At 40.6% G+C, this 19,140-nt stretch overlaps 1 protein-coding gene across 4 annotated transcripts in view; it reads left to right on the top strand.

Moving 5' to 3' along the window:
* The window catches only part of myo18b (myosin XVIIIB), an 85,473-nt gene extending 75,607 nt beyond the window's left edge, over positions 1–9,866 (top strand). For 3 of the 4 annotated variants that reach the window (XM_075456579.1, XM_075456581.1, XM_075456578.1), the window contains 5 exons: positions 4,365–4,498; positions 4,590–4,631; positions 5,213–5,377; positions 6,006–6,932; positions 9,688–9,866. In XM_075456579.1, the coding sequence (XP_075312694.1) occupies positions 4,365–4,498; positions 4,590–4,631; positions 5,213–5,377; positions 6,006–6,927 (1,263 nt within the window). In that variant the 3' untranslated portion in view covers positions 6,928–6,932; positions 9,688–9,866. The remainder of the gene's footprint in view (positions 1–4,364; positions 4,499–4,589; positions 4,632–5,212; positions 5,378–6,005; positions 6,933–9,687) is intronic. The other variant, XM_075456580.1, reaches the window with a different exon arrangement.
* Positions 9,867–19,140: the final 9,274 nt, after the last annotated feature.

Here is a 19,140-nt window from a genome sequence, read left to right as displayed (position 1 = left end):
ACATTCATTACATTACGTTACATTACCTTACGTTGCATTACGTTACGTTGCATTACATTACGTTGCATTACGTTACGTTGCATTACGTTACATTGCATTAGGTTACATTGCATTACGTTACGTTGCATTAGGTTACATTGCATTACGTTACGTTGCATTACGTTACATTACAAAATGTTACATTGCATTACATTACGTTGCATTACGTTACATTGCATTACGTTACGTTACATTGCATTAGGTTACATTGCATTACGTTACGTTACATTGCATTAGGTTACATTGCATTACGTTACGTTGCATTACGTTACATTACAAGATGTTACATTGCTTTACGTTACATTGCATTACGTTACATTATATTACGTTACGTTACATTACATTACGTTACGTTGCATTACGTCACATTGCATTACGTTACATTGCATTACGTTACATTGCATTACGTTACATTGCATTACGTTACATTACATTACGTTACATTGCATTACGTTACGTTACATTACATTATGTTACATTGCTTTACGTTACATTGCATTACGTTACATTATATTACGTTACGTTACATTACATTACGTTACGTTGCATTACGTCACATTGCATTACGTTACATTGCATTACGTTACATTGCATTACGTTACATTACATTACGTTACATTGCATTACGTTACATTGCATTACGTTACATTGCATTACGTAACATTGCATTACGTTACATTACATTACGTTACATTGCATTACGTTACATTATATTACGTTACGTTACATTACATTACGTTACGTTGCATTACGTCACATTGCATTACGTTACATTGCATTACGTTACATTGCATTACGTTACATTACATTACGTTACATTGCATTACGTTACATTACATTACGTTACATTGCATTACGTTACATTATATTACGTTACGTTACATTACATTACGTTACGTTGCATTACGTCACATTGCATTACGTTACATTGCATTACGTTACATTACATTACGTTACATTACATTACGTTACATTACATTACGTTACATTGCATTACGTTACATAACTTTACATTACGTTACATTACATTGCGTTGCGTTACGCGACGCTACATTATGGTCATTCTGCAGACGCTTTTATCCAAAGCGACTTAAAATAAGTGTGTTCCACATCAGTAGGCAAAAGAACTTCAGGTCACAAGAAATCATAAGTGCATTTCCTTCCAAAACCAAACAGCTAAAAGCAGAACTAGTGCTAGAGTAAGTGCAGTAAGTTAGGTACGGAGACACATGGGAAAAAAGAGAATTTAGGAAACAAATAAGTGCGTAAGGAGCTGGGAGGAAACAGACAAAGCTTGACGCTGACGCTGTGTTGATATAAACGTTCTCATCAGATCACGTTTCCCACCCAGCCGATGGCAGCTGAAGTCACCGAGGACGTCGGACATCTTCTGTTCTCGTTGAAACTCTCGGTAGACTCTCTGTGACCTCTGAGCTCAGAAAGAGAAGAGCTTCGATAAATATTCAGCTCTTAGCACAAAGCAGCTCACACCCATGTGAGGATGCCCTTTAACAGCTCACCAACCGTCTGTGCAAACACACACACGCTTCATGAATAGACATATCCGTCCTCCTCCCACCACCCCGGCAGCTCCTACCGTCATCTCTGCCTCATCCTGCCTTCTCTCTCCGGCTGTGATTAATCCTCATTGTCTCTTCAAGGTTACAGGCGCACACACACACCCGAACATGCTTATGTGTCTCCATGACAACCGTCTCCTCAAAGCCAACCAAGCCAATAACTTTGAAAGCTTTGAAAGCTTCGGAGCATCTCTGCGCGAGCTTGTGTTTGCAGGCACGTGTGACAGGATCAAATCAAATCAAAGGCAAATCTATTTGTAGCACATTTCATGTACAAACAGTTCAAAGTGCTTCACATAAAATAAAAGCATTGCAGCAGGGAGTGGAAGAAGCATTAAAAATGCATAAAAGAAAATAAAGAGAAACAAATTAAAATAATTAAAATGATGAAAAGAATATAAAGAGAAACAAATAAAATAATTTAAATGATTAAAAGAATATAAAAAGAAAAAAATTAAATAATTTAAATGAATTTAAAATCAAGCAACAGTCCAGATAAGTTCAAAGATATCGTGCAGATTTCATGCATAGACATGAGAAAATAAATGTGTTTTTTTTTTACAACTTTATTTATAATTTTTCCATATTGAAAACATTGACATCATTAACTAAGCATTTCTTACAAAAGTTGTGAACCCATCCAGATGTCTTCGCCACAAACACATCCACAAAAACACTCACGTATCAAACGTGCAAACAGAGCACCAAAAGAATAAAGCAAATATACACAAATACAAAAACGAACATAGACAGAAAAGACTCAAACCAATCCATGTTGATCATTATGGTCAAAACACCAACATTCTGGACCTCTGGCATAAAAAAAAAGACAAAAGTCCCAACAGTGAGAATATGGGCATCGAGAAGACTAGGACGTTACATTCCGTTGCGTTACATTCCGTTACGTTACATTACATTCCGTTACATTCCGTTACATTACATTCCGTTACATTACATTCTGTTACGTTACATTACATTACGTTATATTACGTTACGTTACGTTACATTACATTACATTCCGTTACATTATATTCTGTTACGTTACGTTACATTACGTTATATCACGTTACGTTACGTTACATTACGTTATATTCCGTTACATTACATTCCGTTACGTTACGTTACAATCCGTTCCGTTCCGTTACATTATATTCCGTTACAGTCCGTTCCGTTACATTACATTTCGTTACGTTACAATCCGTTCCGTTCCGTTACATTATATTCCGTTACATTCCGTTACGTTACATTACATTCCGTTATGTTACATTCTGTTACGTTACATTCTGTTACGTTACATTCCGTTACGTTACATTCCGTTACGTTACATTACGTTACGTTACTTTACATTCCGTTACGTTACATTACATTCTGTTACGTTACATTACGTTACATTACATTACATTACGTGACATTACATGACGTTACATTACGTTACGTTACATTCCGTTCCGTTACGTTACGTTACATTCCGTTACGTTACATTACGTTACGTTACGTTACATTCCGTTACGTTACATTCCGTTACGTTACGTTACGTTCCGTTACGTTACGTTACATTCCGTTACGTTACATTACGTTACATTACATTACGTTACGTGACATTACGTGACATTACATGACATTACAGGACGTTACATTCCGTTACGTTACGTTACGTTACATTCCGTTACGTTACGTTACATTCCGTTACATCACGTTACGTTACGTTACGTTACGTTACATTCCGTTACATCACGTTATGTTACGTTACTTTACATTCCGTTACGTTACATTACATTCTGTTACGTTACATTACATTACACTACGTTACATTACGTGACATTACATTACGTTACGTTACATTCCGTTACGTTACGTTACGTTACGTTACATTCCGTTACGTTACATTACGTTACGTGACATTACGTGACATTACGTGACATTACGTGACATTACATGACATTACATGACGTTACGTTACATTCCGTTACGTTACGTTACGTTACGTTACATTCCGTTACGTTACGTTACATTCCGTTACATCACGTTACGTTACGTTACGTTACGTTACGTTACATTCCGTTACGTTACATTACGTTACATTACATTACATTACGTGACATTACATGACATTACATGACATTACATGACGTTACATTCCGTTACGTTACATTCCGTTACGTTACGTTACATTCCGTTACATTCTGTTACGTTACGTTACATTCCGTTACGTTACGTTACATTCCGTTACATCACGTTACGTTACGTTACGTTATGTTACGTTACGTTCCGTTACATTCCGTTACGTTACATTACGTTACATTACGTTACATTACATTACATTACGTGACATTACATGACGTGACATTACATGACGTTACATTACGTTACGTTACGTTGCGTAATGTTATGTCTGGACTCTGGACTGGACCAGCTGACCTGAGTCCTTGGATCTCAGAGCTCTGCTGGGTTTATATTCTCTGAACAGATCACAGGTTCTGAAATGACAGACAAGAAGAAGAAGTGATAAATCACTCTTTTCCCTGTAAATAAGCTGGTAAAAGTGCTGCTCAGGTCTGAGAGGACATGCCATCACGCAGGCTTTGACTGATGAGGTAATACGGGCTGAAGCGAAGGTAATCGCCGTGGCGGATGCAGCCCGGGGGTATTTACAGGTTGCCGGTGATGAGAACACACAGCTGGCCCGTTGAAGGTGAGCATGGTGTTTGCCCTCTGCCAACGTCCTCTGGTGTGATTTGTGGGCAGGAGCTGCAGGTGGAGGAGCTGACTGCCGTCAGGCTGACGCTGCAGGCCGACCTGGAGACGTCCATCCGCCGCATCGTGGACCTGCAGGCCGCCCTGGAGGAGGTGGACTCCAGCGACGAGAGCGACACCGAGAGGTACTTTGACCTCGGCAGGGTTATCGTCTCGTTAAATCATCATAATTGTGTTCTTAATCTCAACCTCTCGCTGCTCTGCTCTTAAATCCAGCGTTCAGACGGCCGTGGAGTCCTTCACCCGAAGGAGGGAGCTGTAAGAACCTGTGTGTGCTGTGACCCGAGCATCAGAAAGGCTTTAGCATCTTTAAAGTGAAAGAGAATTTAAAGGATAATTCTTTGTTTGGGCTGTAGTTAGCTAACTTTAGCTTGATATGATACGGGGTGGACAGGTTGGACACATTGGCCAATGATGTTTACTGACAGTTACTTATATCTTGTCTTTTCACTTTATTAAGATCAGATTCTGCAGGTAAAATTGCAATAATAAGGTGACTTGACTTTGACTTTGACTTGACCAAGAAAAAATTACTTGAGACTTGAAAGCTAAGACTTGAGACTTTCACATGTGTGACTTGGTCCCATCTCTGCCAATCAGTGTCCATCCAAAGCTTCCTCTCTTTACTTTGAGGTTTTTCCAGCTAAATCAGCGATAACAGGCAGAGAATGATGGTGAATGAACATTAAACCCCAGCGTGAGGTTGCGGTTCTGACTGTGATCCTGCGCTGGCTAACAGTGGCATGAGTCCTCTTCCTGAATGCATTTGCATCGTGTTTGCATAAAGCCTCAGAGCAGCAGGAGAGGCGGGACCCTGAGCTGTGATTTGTGTCCTGCAGTGACTCTGTGTCCAGTGTCGGCTCCGTCGGGACGGAGGATGTTGGAGAGGGGCTTCGGAACGGCTCGGGAGCTTCCAGAGGAGGGTCCCGCGGCGGCGGCTCCACCTACAGCAGCCAAGATGGCCGCCAGTCTGTCACAGACACCATGAGCACCTACAGCTTCCGGTGAGCTCGATGCAGCGCTTTCACTCGGGTTAGAAGCTCGAGCCGAAGGAGAACATTTCTTCAATTTAAATCCAGCAAAAAGCAGAAATGTCTTTTGGCTGAACGTGGTTCCAAATAAATCATTAGATCATCAGCGTATTGAGAGACTTTTTACACTTTGGTTGAAAGAATGAAGTCCATCTCGGGATGTTTGGAGCTCTGATTATCAGAGGCTCCTGTTTCTGTTGCCATGATGATTTAACATCAATTATCACAGTTATGCAGACGATACACAACTTTATGTGTCTTATTCTTATTATATTATATTATTATATTCTTATTATAAACATTTTTAAATCCAGGTTAAAAACATTTCTGTTCTCATGTGTCTATGCATGAAATCTGCACGATATCTTTGAACTTATCTCGACTGTTGCTTGTTTTTAAATTCATTTAAATGATTTTATTTGTTTCTCTTTATATTCTTTTATGTATTTTAATGCTTCTTACACTCCCTGCTGCAATGCTTTTATTTTATGTAAAGCACTTTGAATTGTTTTGTACATGAAATGTGCTATATAAATAAATTTGATTTGATTTCATTTGATGACGGACCTCCACTCACAGTGTTTCTGCTGCCCACCTGCAGGTCTTGTTTGGACCCTGATGACGAGGGTTCTGAGGCCGGAGGCGCCAGACATCTCAGCCGGGCCCCGTCGTCCTCGGCGCTGTCCGAGCTTCTGGACGGGCTCCGCAGACGGCGAGCTGGCGGGGAGGCGGGAGGCGATGGAGGAGGCGGAGCTGGCAGCACCGTGTCGCTGCCCATCTATCAAACCACCGGAGCCTCCACCCTCAGGCGGAGGGCGTCCGCCGTCTCTCTGGGTCCAGAGGACGCCCAGGAGCTCAGGCCTGGCCCCAGCATCCTCAAACCGTCCTCGCCGCTGCTGTCCCGCGCCGCCAGCGCTCGCTCCGTCTCTGAGGCGTCCGCAGCCGGAGACAAAGCGCCGCGCTTCAGCTCCAGCGACTCCCTGTCCTCGCTCCCGTCGCTGCCACGCCTCTCCTCGCTGGCGCCCGCTCCCGCCGCCGCCCGCCACCACCCTCCCTCCCTGTCCATCCCAGAGGAGGACCCGGATGAGCCGCTCCAGCGCTCCCCGCGGGGCCCGCGGCGGTGCATGCTGGGTAGCCTCATCACAGCAGACGGAGGCGAGTGCTCTCTGGGATCAGAACCGATGGTCTTCAAAAACCGGCGCCTGACCGACGACCGTGACGACGCGGCGTCGGACTTCCTGCCGGCGGTCCGCAGGGCGCAGTCCACCAGCAGCCTGGCCGGCTCGGTCAGGGGGCGGCGGGCGCTGAGCGTCCACTTCGGAGACCTGCCGCCCTCCTCCCGCAGCAGGAAGAGCTCAGAAACAGAGTCCTCCAGCTCAGGCGGGTCAGGAGGAAGCTCCCAGGGCGGCGGGCCAAGGCGCCAGTTTGAGCGGCCGCAGGGGAAAAGGCTGGAGGCGGAGGGCAGCGAGGGCGAAGACGTGGCCGCCGTGATGAAGAAATACCTGAAGAAGGAGGTCGACTGAAGCAGGTGAGATCTGAGACTTCATCACATTTCTTTTATTCCAGGATGCCCAAAGCATCTGAAGCTGAAATCCTTTGTGGGGCCACAGTTCAGGAGCCGGTTGACTCTTTAGATTTAGTCCTTCAGACCTGAACTCGGGGACAGAAATATCCAAACAATCACATTTCCAAGAAATTGGCTGTGTTCCAAACCGCATACTTCTCCTACTACTCCTACTAACTTTCTGAGTTAGTATGCGAGTTTGAGTAAGCGAGAAGTTCCCGGATGCAAACTAGATTCTCTGAAATGTTGGGTATGCATCATGAGGTTACTACTCATACTCAAACTACCCAAGATGCAACGTAACGTGACGTCGCCGATCGTCATTTCCTGTCAAAACGGCAGTTTCAAGCTAGCTACAACGAGGGTAGGTTCACTTCCTGTTTTCAAAACAAAAGCACCAATTGTATGGTAATGGCTTTCCCTGTGATAAAAGGCAACGGGTATTTTATTTTGTGAAAATAACAGGAAGTGCGTTGCTCACTGCGGCTAGCTTTAGTAGCGCCGAATTCGTGGGAACAAAATGGTAAACAGCCGGTATTTTGTCAGGTTTTCAACACGTTGGGGATCTAAACGACTACTTTCTCACCTGAAAATGTTTCAAATGTTGCTAAAGTTTACAGAGTTTAGCGCTTAAGGGAAATCAGCTTCAGGCCGGCTGATTTCAGCTCGGGCAGAAGCGAAATGCATCGTGGGTAAACGCTCTGCATACTGTCTGATCGATGAGTATGTAGTATGCGATTTCGAACACAGCCATTATGAGCCAACATTCATCGTGTTTTACTGACTTCCTCTGAGCATTTCTGCTTTGGAGTGAAGGACAAAAAGAAAGACAGAAACATCAGATTGGAGGTTTAAATCTTCTAATCCAGGAATAAAAAGCTGTTAGCAACTAGGGCTGGGCAACGATTAAAATGTTTAATCAAATTAATCACATGATTTCCCTGATTAATCACGATTAATCGCATTTGTACGCAGAATCCAAAAATGAATCCAAAAGTAGTGTATAGCTTTTAGCATTTAGCTTTATTTTAAATGTGCTGCCATATGAATGAAAGTGCCATAACATTTGTTGTGCAAACACACTTTTAACATCAGCATCTTTCTGTAGTTTTTATGTAGAAGCCTCGCTCCACTGTCTGTTTCCTTGAATGACTTGCTGCTATCAGTTGTGTGTTTTGCCTTTAAGTGATATTTTAGACTGGAACTACTACGCTGAGAAGACAATTCAACTTGGCCGTGTTTACAGATGACTTTGGTTCTGTCGACTCCGCCGTCTGGAAGAACTTTAACATGAAAATGGCCGAGTAAAAGTTCCGTACCCTTCTCCATGTTTGGTGGATCCGCCGATTACTTTCTTTTCCTGTTCCACAGCAGACAGCAGCAGACTTTTACAAAATAAAAGCCTGTGAGCAACAGACTTTTACAAAATAAAAGCCTGTGAGCTACAGACTTTTACAAAATAAAAGCCTGCGAGCAGCAGACTTTTACAAAATAAAAGCCTGTGAGCTACAGACTTTTACAAAATAAAAGCCTGTGAGCAGCAGACTTTTACAAAATAAAAGCCTGTGAGCAGCAGACTTTTACAAAATAAAAGCCTGTGAGCAACAGACTTTTACAAAATAAAAGCCTGTGAGCTACAGACTTTTACAAAATAAAAGCCTGTGAGCAGCAGACTTTTACAAAATAAAAGCCTGTGAGCAACAGACTTTTACAAAATAAAAGCCTGTGAGCAGCAGACTTTTACAAAATAAAAGCCTGTGAGCAACAGACTTTTACAAAATAAAAGCCCCAAAAAATAATAAAATAAATATAAAATAATAAAAAATAAAATTAAAATTAAAAAAAAAAAAACTGCGTTAATGCGCGATCAAATATTTATCTGCGTTAAATAATTAGCGAGTTAACGCGATAATAACGAGTTAACTCGCCCAGCCCTATTAGCAACATCTGCATTCATTTGCACCTGATTGCTGCCATGAGAGTTACATGCAAATGTGTTCTGAGCGGCTTTAAATGATGATGAAATGATGCTTCTAACTTGGAAGATCATTATCTGGAATCTGCCCTGATGGTTTTGGATGTGAAAAAGCCATCAGACATGGTCGTTAGTCACATGAAACAAAGAGAACACCAGCATCAGAGCTGTGTCTGTCCATTATTCTCTCCTTTATTCTGTCCTTTATTATCTCCTTTATTCTCTCCTTTATTCTCTCCATTATTCTCTCCATTATTCTCTCCTTTATTCTCTCCATTATTCTCTCCTTTATTCTCTCCATTATTCTCTCCTTTATTCTCTCCATTATTCTCTCCATTATTCTCTCCTTTATTCTCTCCTTTATTATCTCATTATTCTCTCCATTATTCTCTCCATTATTCTCTCCTTTATTCTCTCCTTTATTATCTCATTATTCTCTCCATTATTCTCTCCATTATTCTCTCCTTTATTCTCTCCATTATTCTCTCCTTTATTCTCTCCATTATTCTCTCCTTTATTCTCTCCATTATTCTCTCCATTATTCTCTCCTTTATTCTCTCCTTTATTATCTCATTATTCTCTCCATTATTCTCTCCATTATTCTCTCCTTTATTCTCTCCATTATTCTCTCCTTTATTCTCTCCATTATTCTCTCCTTTATTCTCTCCTTTATTCTCTCCATTATTCTCTCCTTTATTCTCTCCATTATTCTCTCCTTTCTGACCACCATCCTCTCTTTTTCAGGCTCTCGACGTGTCCACATCCAGCTGTGAGCTTCACACAGATTCAGGCTCCGGCAGAAACGTTTCAGAAGGCAGCGCAGATGTTTCCGACTCCTCGTCCAGATGTTGAAGCCACTGAAAAAACACCTGCTGTATTTTCAAATAAATACTGTTTGTACGTGAATAAAACATTGAAATAAATGAGTGATTTGTCTGTTTATGGGATCTTTGCAGCCATAGATCCTCTCCTGAAAAGGTGCTCTTTGTGGAACAGATAATTCCAGCTGTAGCTGTCCACACATCTGGAATACGCAAAGAGTCTCTTATTCCAGCGGTTCCACTGAACTCTGAGCAGAGTCTCTTGGTCGAGGCTCCAGAAGTCCTAAAAAGATTAAAAACAGGAGATAAACCTGCTGAGTTTGGAGCAGAAGGAGAATCAGATTCCCCCTGAATGCATAAACGGGGACTCTAACGTGTCTTCACTCACATTTTCTTTGTGTTTTGAGATCAGATTTTTATCCCATCCTGCAGCAGCGGCTGTAAAACGGTGGGCTTTATCAGTCTGCAGCTTCCTCATCCGACCACTACAGCAGTGGTTTCTCCTCTGATGAGCTGCAGCACATTTCAGGGTTAAATACCACACGGGTTCAGCTGATTATCTGGCAGAAATATTCATTATCCCATAATCAACTAATCAGAAGTCCCAGTGGGAAGGGAGAGGAGTTAAACAGCAGCACGGATCACAGAGCTGCCGCTCAAAATGTCTTTAATGTTTGAATGTTTTCTGCTTCTTTAAAAGATGGAAAATAAACCGTATGAGCAGACTGGAGGGTGGGTGGAGCCGCCTGGTTACCGCTTTCCTTTGAGCTCCTTTACTTTGTGTTCATTCACTGATTAAAGGGCTGATACGCAACGTTAGGAAACCACCAGGTGTCGCAACCAGGCAGCAGCACAGCTACAGATTTTAAACTGCAGAGGATGAGTTGGAGGGAAAAAACTGAGACCTCTGCACTCCAGGAGAGACTCTGCAGCAGAAAATCCATTCATCTGCTCACTGTGCATCGTAGTGGGCATGAGCGTCTTACCCGTGGGGGATGGGGGTGTTTCGACACCCCCACTTTTACAGCAAGGGGATTTCACCCCTCCCACATTTTCCAAAAGTTAACCCGTTTGCCCACCCTCGTAGTGCACCAACATACAAAATGGAGCGCACCCTTACGCTGCACGAAAAGGCATTGGTTAAACTGAACGGACATTCACCCAATCACAGACTGTTGTCCACGACCCGGCCGCCGGCCCGGGAAATTTGATGTTACGTCAGAGACGAACTATATTGTGAGACTTACGTGCCAGTCGGAGCATGTAGAATAATTCCATCCAGATTTGAGCTGTGTAACAGTTGTAGTTTCCATACAGGATCTAGTTTAGGGCGATCAGAATATAAAAAATGCAGTGAAATGGCCCTTTATGCCCATTCATTTAATTTGCGAATCAGATGCCAACTTCAACGTTGTGTCTATGGGCTTGATGTGGTGCTGATGTAACACCCCCACATTTAAAATCACTGTGAGCAACAGATAACTTAACTTAACAGGCTAGTCCTCGCTGCAGCTGGCCCCGGTTCGAGTCCCGCATTTGATGGCCCTGTGCTGCATGTTGTTCCCCCTCTCTCTGTAAAATTAATTTTTTTTAAATTGTTTTTTTTTTAATTTGTAAAAAAAAATAAATAAATTTGATGACTTAAGTCATCCACCCTTAAAGGTAGGGTAGGAGATCCTGGATTTTGAGTCCAGCGAAGCTGCATTTTGAAAATACACCGGTAAAAAGTCCCAACCCCTTTCTTCACTTTTCCCCCGGAAGGCACGCCTCTAGAGTACACGAACGTGCACGAGCACGAACGTGCACGAGCACGAACGTGCACGAGCACGAACGTGCACGAGCACGAAGATGCACGAGCACGAAGATGCACGAGCACGAAGATGCACGAGCACGAAGATGCACGAGCACGAAGATGCACGAGCACGAAGATGCACGAGCGCTGTTCTGACAGCAAGCATCGATCGCTGCCGTATTTAGTATTTAGTATTTAGTTTATGCTAACTATACATTTAATAATGCTAGGTGCTAGCCAAGCTGGCTCTAGTTTAGCGTCCTGCCAAGCTTCTGGACGCGTAATTCGTTCACGGAGCAGGGTACGCGCACAGGGGGGGAGGAGGGGGAGGGAGGAGCAGATTGCAGTTTGATAGACGGCATCAGAATCCAATCATTGTTAACGGTCCGTTCAGTATGATTGGATACTGTTTTTCCTAGATTGTACGTTCTAGAGGCCACTAAAACTTTTCATATTTGTGTCAAAACTTTTAATTAATTGGTTGCAATGGGGGTGTGAAGAGTATTTCAAGCAATATGTAAAAAAATGTTCCAGAAAAAGATCCCCTACCCCACCTTTAAGTTATCTGCCCTTAAGTTATCTGCCCTTAAGTTATCTGCCCTTAAGTTATCTGTCCTTAAGTTATCTGCCCTTAAGTTATCTGCCCTTATCTGCCCTTAAGTTATCTGCCCTTAAGTTATCTGCCCTTAAGTTATCTGCCCTTAAGTTATCTGCCCTTAAGTTATCTGCCCTTAAGTTATCTGCCCTTAAGTTATCAGCCCTTAAGTTATCTGCCCTTAAGTTATCAGCCCTTAAGTTATCTGCCCTTAAGTTATCAGCCCTTAAGTTATCTGTCCTTAAGTTATCTGCCCTTAAGTTATCAGCCCTTAAGTTATCTGTCCTTAAGTTATCTGTCCTTAAGTTATCTGCCCTTAAGTTATCTGTCCTTAAGTTATCTGCCCTTAAGTTATCTGCCCTTAAGTTATCTGTCCTTAAGTTATCTGTCCTTAAGTTATCTGTCCTTAAGTTATCAGCCCTTAAGTTATCTGCCCTTAAGTTATCTGTCCTTAAGTTATCTGCCCTTAAGTTATCAGCCCTTAAGTTATCTGTCCTTAAGTTATCTGTCCTTAAGTTATCTGCCCTTAAGTTATCTGTCCTTAAGTTATCTGTCCTTAAGTTATCTGTCCTTAAGTTATCAGCCCTTAAGTTATCTGCCCTTAAGTTATCTGCCCTTAAGTTATCAGTCCTTAAGTTATCTGCCCTTAAGTTATCTGTCCTTAAGTTATCTGCCCTTAAGTTATCTGTCCTTAAGTTATCTGTCCTTAAGTTATCTGTCCTTAAGTTATCTGTCCTTAAGTTATCAGCCCTTAAGTTATCTGCCCTTAAGTTATCTGCCCTTAAGTTATCAGTCCTTAAGTTATCTGCCCTTAAGTTATCTGTCCTTAAGTTATCTGTCCTTAAGTTATCTGCCCTTAAGTTATCAGCCCTTAAGTTATCTGTCCTTAAGTTATCTGCCCTTAAGTTATCAGTCCTTAAGTTATCTGTCCTTAAGTTATCTGTCCTTAAGTTATCTGCCCTTAAGTTATCAGTCCTTAAGTTATCTGTCCTTAAGTTATCTGTCCTTAAGTTATCTGCCCTTAAGTTATCTGTCCTTAAGTTATCTGCCCTTAAGTTATCTGCCCTTAAGTTATCTGCCCTTAAGTTATCTGCCCTTAAGTTATCTGTCCTTAAGTTATCAGCCCTTAAGTTATCTGCCCTTAAGTTATCTGTCCTTAAGTTATCTGTCCTTAAGTTATCTGCCCTTAAGTTATCTGTCCTTAAGTTATCAGTCCTTAAGTTATCTGTCCTTAAGTTATCAGTCCTTAAGTTATCTGTCCTTAAGTTATCTGCCCTTAAGTTATCTGCCCTTAAGTTATCAGTCCTTAAGTTATCTGTCCTTAAGTTATCTGCCCTTAAGTTATCTGCCCTTAAGTTATCAGCCCTTAAGTTATCTGTCCTTAAGTTATCTGTCCTTAAGTTATCTGCCCTTAAGTTATCTGCCCTTAAGTTATCAGCCCTTAAGTTATCTGCCCTTAAGTTATCTGTCCTTAAGTTATCAGTCCTTAAGTTATCTGTCCTTAAGTTATCAGTCCTTAAGTTATCTGTCCTTAAGTTATCTGCCCTTAAGTTATCTGCCCTTAAGTTATCAGCCCTTAAGTTATCTGTCCTTAAGTTATCTGTCCTTAAGTTATCAGCCCTTAAGTTATCAGCCCTTAAGTTATCAGTCCTTAAGTTATCTGTCCTTAAGTTATCAGTCCTTAAGTTATCAGTCCTTAAGTTATCAGTCCTTAAGTTATCAGTCCTTAAGTTATCAGCCCTTAAGTTATCTGCCCTTAAGTTATCTGCCCTTAAGTTATCAGCCCTTAAGTTATCAGCCCTTAAGTTATCTGTCCTTAAGTTATCAGTCCTTAAGTTATCAGCCCTTAAGTTATCAGTCCTTAAGTTATCTGTCCTTAAGTTATCTGTCCTTAAGTTATCAGTCCTTAAGTTATCAGTCCTTAAGTTATCAGTCCTTAAGTTATCAGCCCTTAAGTTATCAGTCCTTAAGTTATCAGCCCTTAAGTTATCAGTCCTTAAGTTATCAGTCCTTAAGTTATCAGTCCTTAAGTTATCAGCCCTTAAGTTATCTGTCCTTAAGTTATCAGCCCTTAAGTTATCTGCCCTTAAGTTATCTGCCCTTAAGTTATCTGCCCTTAAGTTATCAGCCCTTAAGTTATCTGTCCTTAAGTTATCAGTCCTTAAGTTATCAGCCCTTAAGTTATCTGTCCTTAAGTTATCAGCCCTTAAGTTATCTGCCCTTAAGTTATCAGCCCTTAAGTTATCTGTCCTTAAGTTATCAGTCCTTAAGTTATCAGCCCTTAAGTTATCTGTCCTTAAGTTATCTGCCCTTAAGTTATCTGTCCTTAAGTTATCTGTCCTTAAGTTATCTGTCCTTAAGTTATCAGTCCTTAAGTTATCAGTCCTTAAGTTATCTGCCCTTAAGTTATCTGTCCTTAAGTTATCTGTCCTTAAGTTATCAGTCCTTAAGTTATCTGTCCTTAAGTTATCAGTCCTTAAGTTATCAGTCCTTAAGTTATCTGCCCTTAAGTTATCAGCCCTTAAGTTATCAGCCCTTAAGTTATCAGCCCTTAAGTTATCTGCCCTTAAGTTATCTGCCCTTAAGTTATCTGTCCTTAAGTTATCTGCCCTTAAGTTATCTGTCCTTAAGTTATCTGCCCTTAAGTTATCAGTCCTTAAGTTATCTGTCCTTAAGTTATCTGTCCTTAAGTTATCAGCCCTTAAGTTATCAGTCCTTAAGTTATCAGTCCTTAAGTTATCAGCCCTTAAGTTATCTGCCCTTAAGTTATCTGCCCTTAAGTTATCAGCCCTTAAGTTATCTGCCCTTAAGTTATCAGCCCTTAAGTTATCTGTCCTTAAGTTATCTGTCCTTAAGTTATCTGCCCTTAAGTTATCTGTCCTTAAGTTATCAGCCCTTAAGTTATCAGTCCTTAAGTTATCAGCCCTTAAGTTATCTGTCCTTAAGTTATCTGTCCTTAAGTTATCAGCCCTTAAGTTATCTGCCCTTAAGTTATCTGCCCTTAAGTTATCTGTCCTTAAGTTATCTGCCCTTAAGTTATCTGCCCTTAAGTTATCTGTCCTTAAGTTATCTGCCCTTAAGTTATCTGTCCTTAAGTTATCTGTCCTTAAGTTATCTGTCCTTAAGTTATCTGCCCTTAAGTTATCAGCCCTTAAGTTATCTGTCCTTAAGTTATCTGTCCTTAAGTTATCAGCCCTTAAGTTATCTGCCCTTAAGTTATCTGCCCTTAAGTTATCTGTCCTTAAGTTATCTGCCCTTAAGTTATCTGTCCTTAAGTTATCTGTCCTTAAGTTATCTGCCCTTAAGTTATCTGTCCTTAAGTTATCTGTCCTTAAGTTATCTGTCCTTAAGTTATCAGTCCTTAAGTTATCTGTCCTTAAGTTATCTGCCCTTAAGTTATCAGCCCTTAAGTTATCAGTCCTTAAGTTATCTGTCCTTAAGTTATCTGTCCTTAAGTTATCAGTCCTTAAGTTATCTGTCCTTAAGTTATCTGCCCTTAAGTTATCTGCCCTTAAGTTATCTGTCCTTAAGTTATCTGCCCTTAAGTTATCAGCCCTTAAGTTATCAGCCCTTAAGTTATCTGTCCTTAAGTTATCTGTCCTTAAGTTATCTGTCCTTAAGTTATCTGCCCTTAAGTTATCTGTCCTTATCTGTCCTTAAGTTATCAGCCCTTAAGTTATCTGTCCTTAAGTTATCTGCCCTTAAGTTATCTGTCCTTATCTGTCCTTAAGTTATCAGTCCTTAAGTTATCTGTCCTTAAGTTATCAGCCCTTAAGTTATCTGTCCTTAAGTTATCTGTCCTTAAGTTATCTGCCCTTAAGTTATCTGTCCTTAAGTTATCTGCCCTTAAGTTATCAGTCCTTAAGTTATCTGTCCTTAAGTTATCTGCCCTTAAGTTATCTGCCCTTAAGTTATCAGCCCTTAAGTTATCAGCCCTTAAGTTATCAGCCCTTAAGTTATCTGCCCTTAAGTTATCAGCCCTTAAGTTATCAGCCCTTAAGTTATCTGTCCTTAAGTTATCTGCCCTTAAGTTATCTGCCCTTAAGTTATCTGTCCTTAAGTTATCTGCCCTTAAGTTATCTGCCCTTAAGTTATCTGTCCTTAAGTTATCTGCCCTTAAGTAATCTGTCCTTAAGTTATCTGCCCTTAAGTTATCTGCCCTTAAGTTATCTGCCCTTAAGTAATCTGTCCTTAAGTTATCTGCCCTTAAGTTATCTGCCCTTAAGTTATCTGTCCTTAAGTTATCTGCCCTTAAGTTATCAGTCCTTAAGTTATCAGTCCTTAAGTTATCTGTCCTTAAGTTATCAGCCCTTAAGTTATCTGCCCTTAAGTTATCTGCCCTTAAGTTATCTGCCCTTAAGTTATCTGCCCTTAAGTTATCTGTCCTTAAGTTATCTGCCCTTAAGTTATCTGCCCTTAAGTTATCTGCCCTTAAGTTATCAGCCCTTAAGTTATCTGCCCTTAAGTTATCTGTCCTTAAGTTATCTGTCCTTAAGTTATCTGTCCTTAAGTTATCAGCCCTTAAGTTATCTGTCCTTAAGTTATCAGCCCTTAAGTTATCTGTCCTTAAGTTATCTGTCCTTAAGTTATATGTCCTTAAGTTATCTGCCCTTAAGTTATCTGTCCTTAAGTTATCTGCCCTTAAGTTATCTGTCCTTAAGTTATCTGTCCTTAAGTTATCTGTCCTTAAGTTATCTGCCCTTAAGTTATCTGCCCTTAAGTTATCTGCCCTTAAGTTATCTGTCCTTAAGTTATCTGTCCTTAAGTTATATGTCCTTAAGTTATCTGTCCTTAAGTTATCTGCCCTTAAGTTATCTGTCCTTAAGTTATCTGCCCTTAAGTTATCTGCCCTTAAGTTATCTGTCCTTAAGTTATCTGTCCTTAAGTTATATGTCCTTAAGTTATCTGTCCTTAAGTTATCTGCCCTTAAGTTATCTGTCCTTAAGTTATCTGTCCTTAAGTTATCAGTCCTTAAGTTATCTGTCCTTAAGTTATCTGCCCTTAAGTTATCTGCCCTTAAGTTATCTGTCCTTAAGTTATCAGCCCTTAAGTTATCTGTCCTTAAGTTATCTGTCCTTAAGTTATCTGTCCTTAAGTTATCTGTCCTTAAGTTATCTGTCCTTAAGTTATCTGCCCTTAAGTTATCTGTCCTTAAGTTATCTGTCCTTAAGTTATCTGTCCTTAAGTTATCTGCCCTTAAGTTATCTGCCCTTAAGTTATCTGCCCTTAAGTTATCTGTCCTTAAGTTATCTGTCCTTAAGTTATATGTCCTTAAGTTATCTGTCCTTAAGTTATCTGCCCTTAAGTTATCTGTCCTTAAGTTATCTGTCCTTAAGTTATCAGTCCTTAAGTTATCTGTCCTTAAGTTATCTGCCCTTAAGTTATCTGCCCTTAAGTTATCTGTCCTTAAGTTATCAGCCCTTAAGTTATCTGTCCTTAAGTTATCTGTCCTTAAGTTATCTGTCCTTAAGTTATCTGTCCTTAAGTTATCAGTCCTTAAGTTATCTGTCCTTAAGTTATCTGTCCTTAAGTTATCTGCCCTTAAGTTATCAGCCCTTAAGTTATCTGCCCTTAAGTTATCTGCCCTTAAGTTATCTGTCCTTAAGTTATCTGCCCTTAAGTTATCAGCCCTTAAGTTATCTGTCCTTAAGTTATCTGTCCTTAAGTTATCTGCCCTTAAGTTATCAGCCCTTAAGTTATCTGCCCTTAAGTTATCTGCCCTTATCTGCCCTTAAGTTATCAGCCCTTAAGTTATCTGCCCTTAAGTTATCTGCCCTTAAGTTATCTGCCCTTATCTGTCCTTAAGTTATCTGCCCTTAAGTTATCTGCCCTTATCTGCCCTTAAGTTATCTGTCCTTAAGTTATCAGCCCTTAAGTTATCTGCCCTTAAGTTATCTGCCCTTATCTGTCCTTAAGTTATCTGCCCTTATCTGTCCTTAAGTTATCTGCCCTTATCTGTCCTTAAGTTATCAGCCCTTAAGTTATCTGCCCTTAAGTTATCTGTCCTTAAGTTATCTGCCCTTAAGTTATCTGCCCTTAAGTTATCAGCCCTTAAGTTATCTGCCCTTAAGTTATCTGCCCTTAAGTTATCTGTCCTTAAGTTATCAGCCCTTAAGTTATCTGCCCTTAAGTTATCTGCCCTTAAGTTATCTGCCCTTAAGTTATCTGCCCTTATCTGCCCTTAAGTTATCTGTCCTTAAGTTATCAGCCCTTAAGTTATCTGTCCTTAAGTTATCTGCCCTTATCTGTCCTTAAGTTATCTGCCCTTATCTGTCCTTAAGTTATCTGCCCTTATCTGTCCTTAAGTTATCAGCCCTTAAGTTATCTGCCCTTAAGTTATCTGTCCTTAAGTTATCTGCCCTTAAGTTATCTGCCCTTAAGTTATCAGCCCTTAAGTTATCTGCCCTTAAGTTATCTGCCCTTAAGTTATCTGTCCTTAAGTTATCAGCCCTTAAGTTATCTGCCCTTAAGTTATCTGCCCTTAAGTTATCTGCCCTTAAGTTATCAGCCCTTAAGTTATCTGCCCTTAAGTTATCTGCCCTTAAGTTATCTGTCCTTAAGTTATCAGCCCTTAAGTTATCTGTCCTTAAGTTATCAGCCCTTAAGTTATCAGCCCTTAAGTTATCTGTCCTTAAGTTATCAGCCCTTAAGTTATCAGCCCTTAAGTTATCTGTCCTTAAGTTATCAGCCCTTAAGTTATCAGTCCTTAAGTTATCAGCCCTTAAGTTATCAGCCCTTAAGTTATCAGCCCTTAAGTTATCTGTCCTTAAGTTATCAGCCCTTAAGTTATCTGTCCTTAAGTTATCAGCCCTTAAGTTATCTGTCCTTAAGTTATCAGCCCTTAAGTTATCAGCCCTTAAGTTATCTGTCCTTAAGTTATCAGCCCTTAAGTTATCAGCCCTTAAGTTATCTGTCCTTAAGTTATCAGCCCTTAAGTTATCTGTCCTTAAGTTATCTGTCCTTAAGTTATCAGCCCTTAAGTTATCTGT

Source organism: Odontesthes bonariensis, chromosome 22 (genome assembly GCF_027942865.1).
Source record: "Odontesthes bonariensis isolate fOdoBon6 chromosome 22, fOdoBon6.hap1, whole genome shotgun sequence".
NCBI lineage: Eukaryota > Metazoa > Chordata > Actinopteri > Atheriniformes > Atherinopsidae > Odontesthes > Odontesthes bonariensis.
Note: the sequence above shows the minus strand (reverse complement) of the source record. Positions and strands in the feature narration are given on the sequence as shown.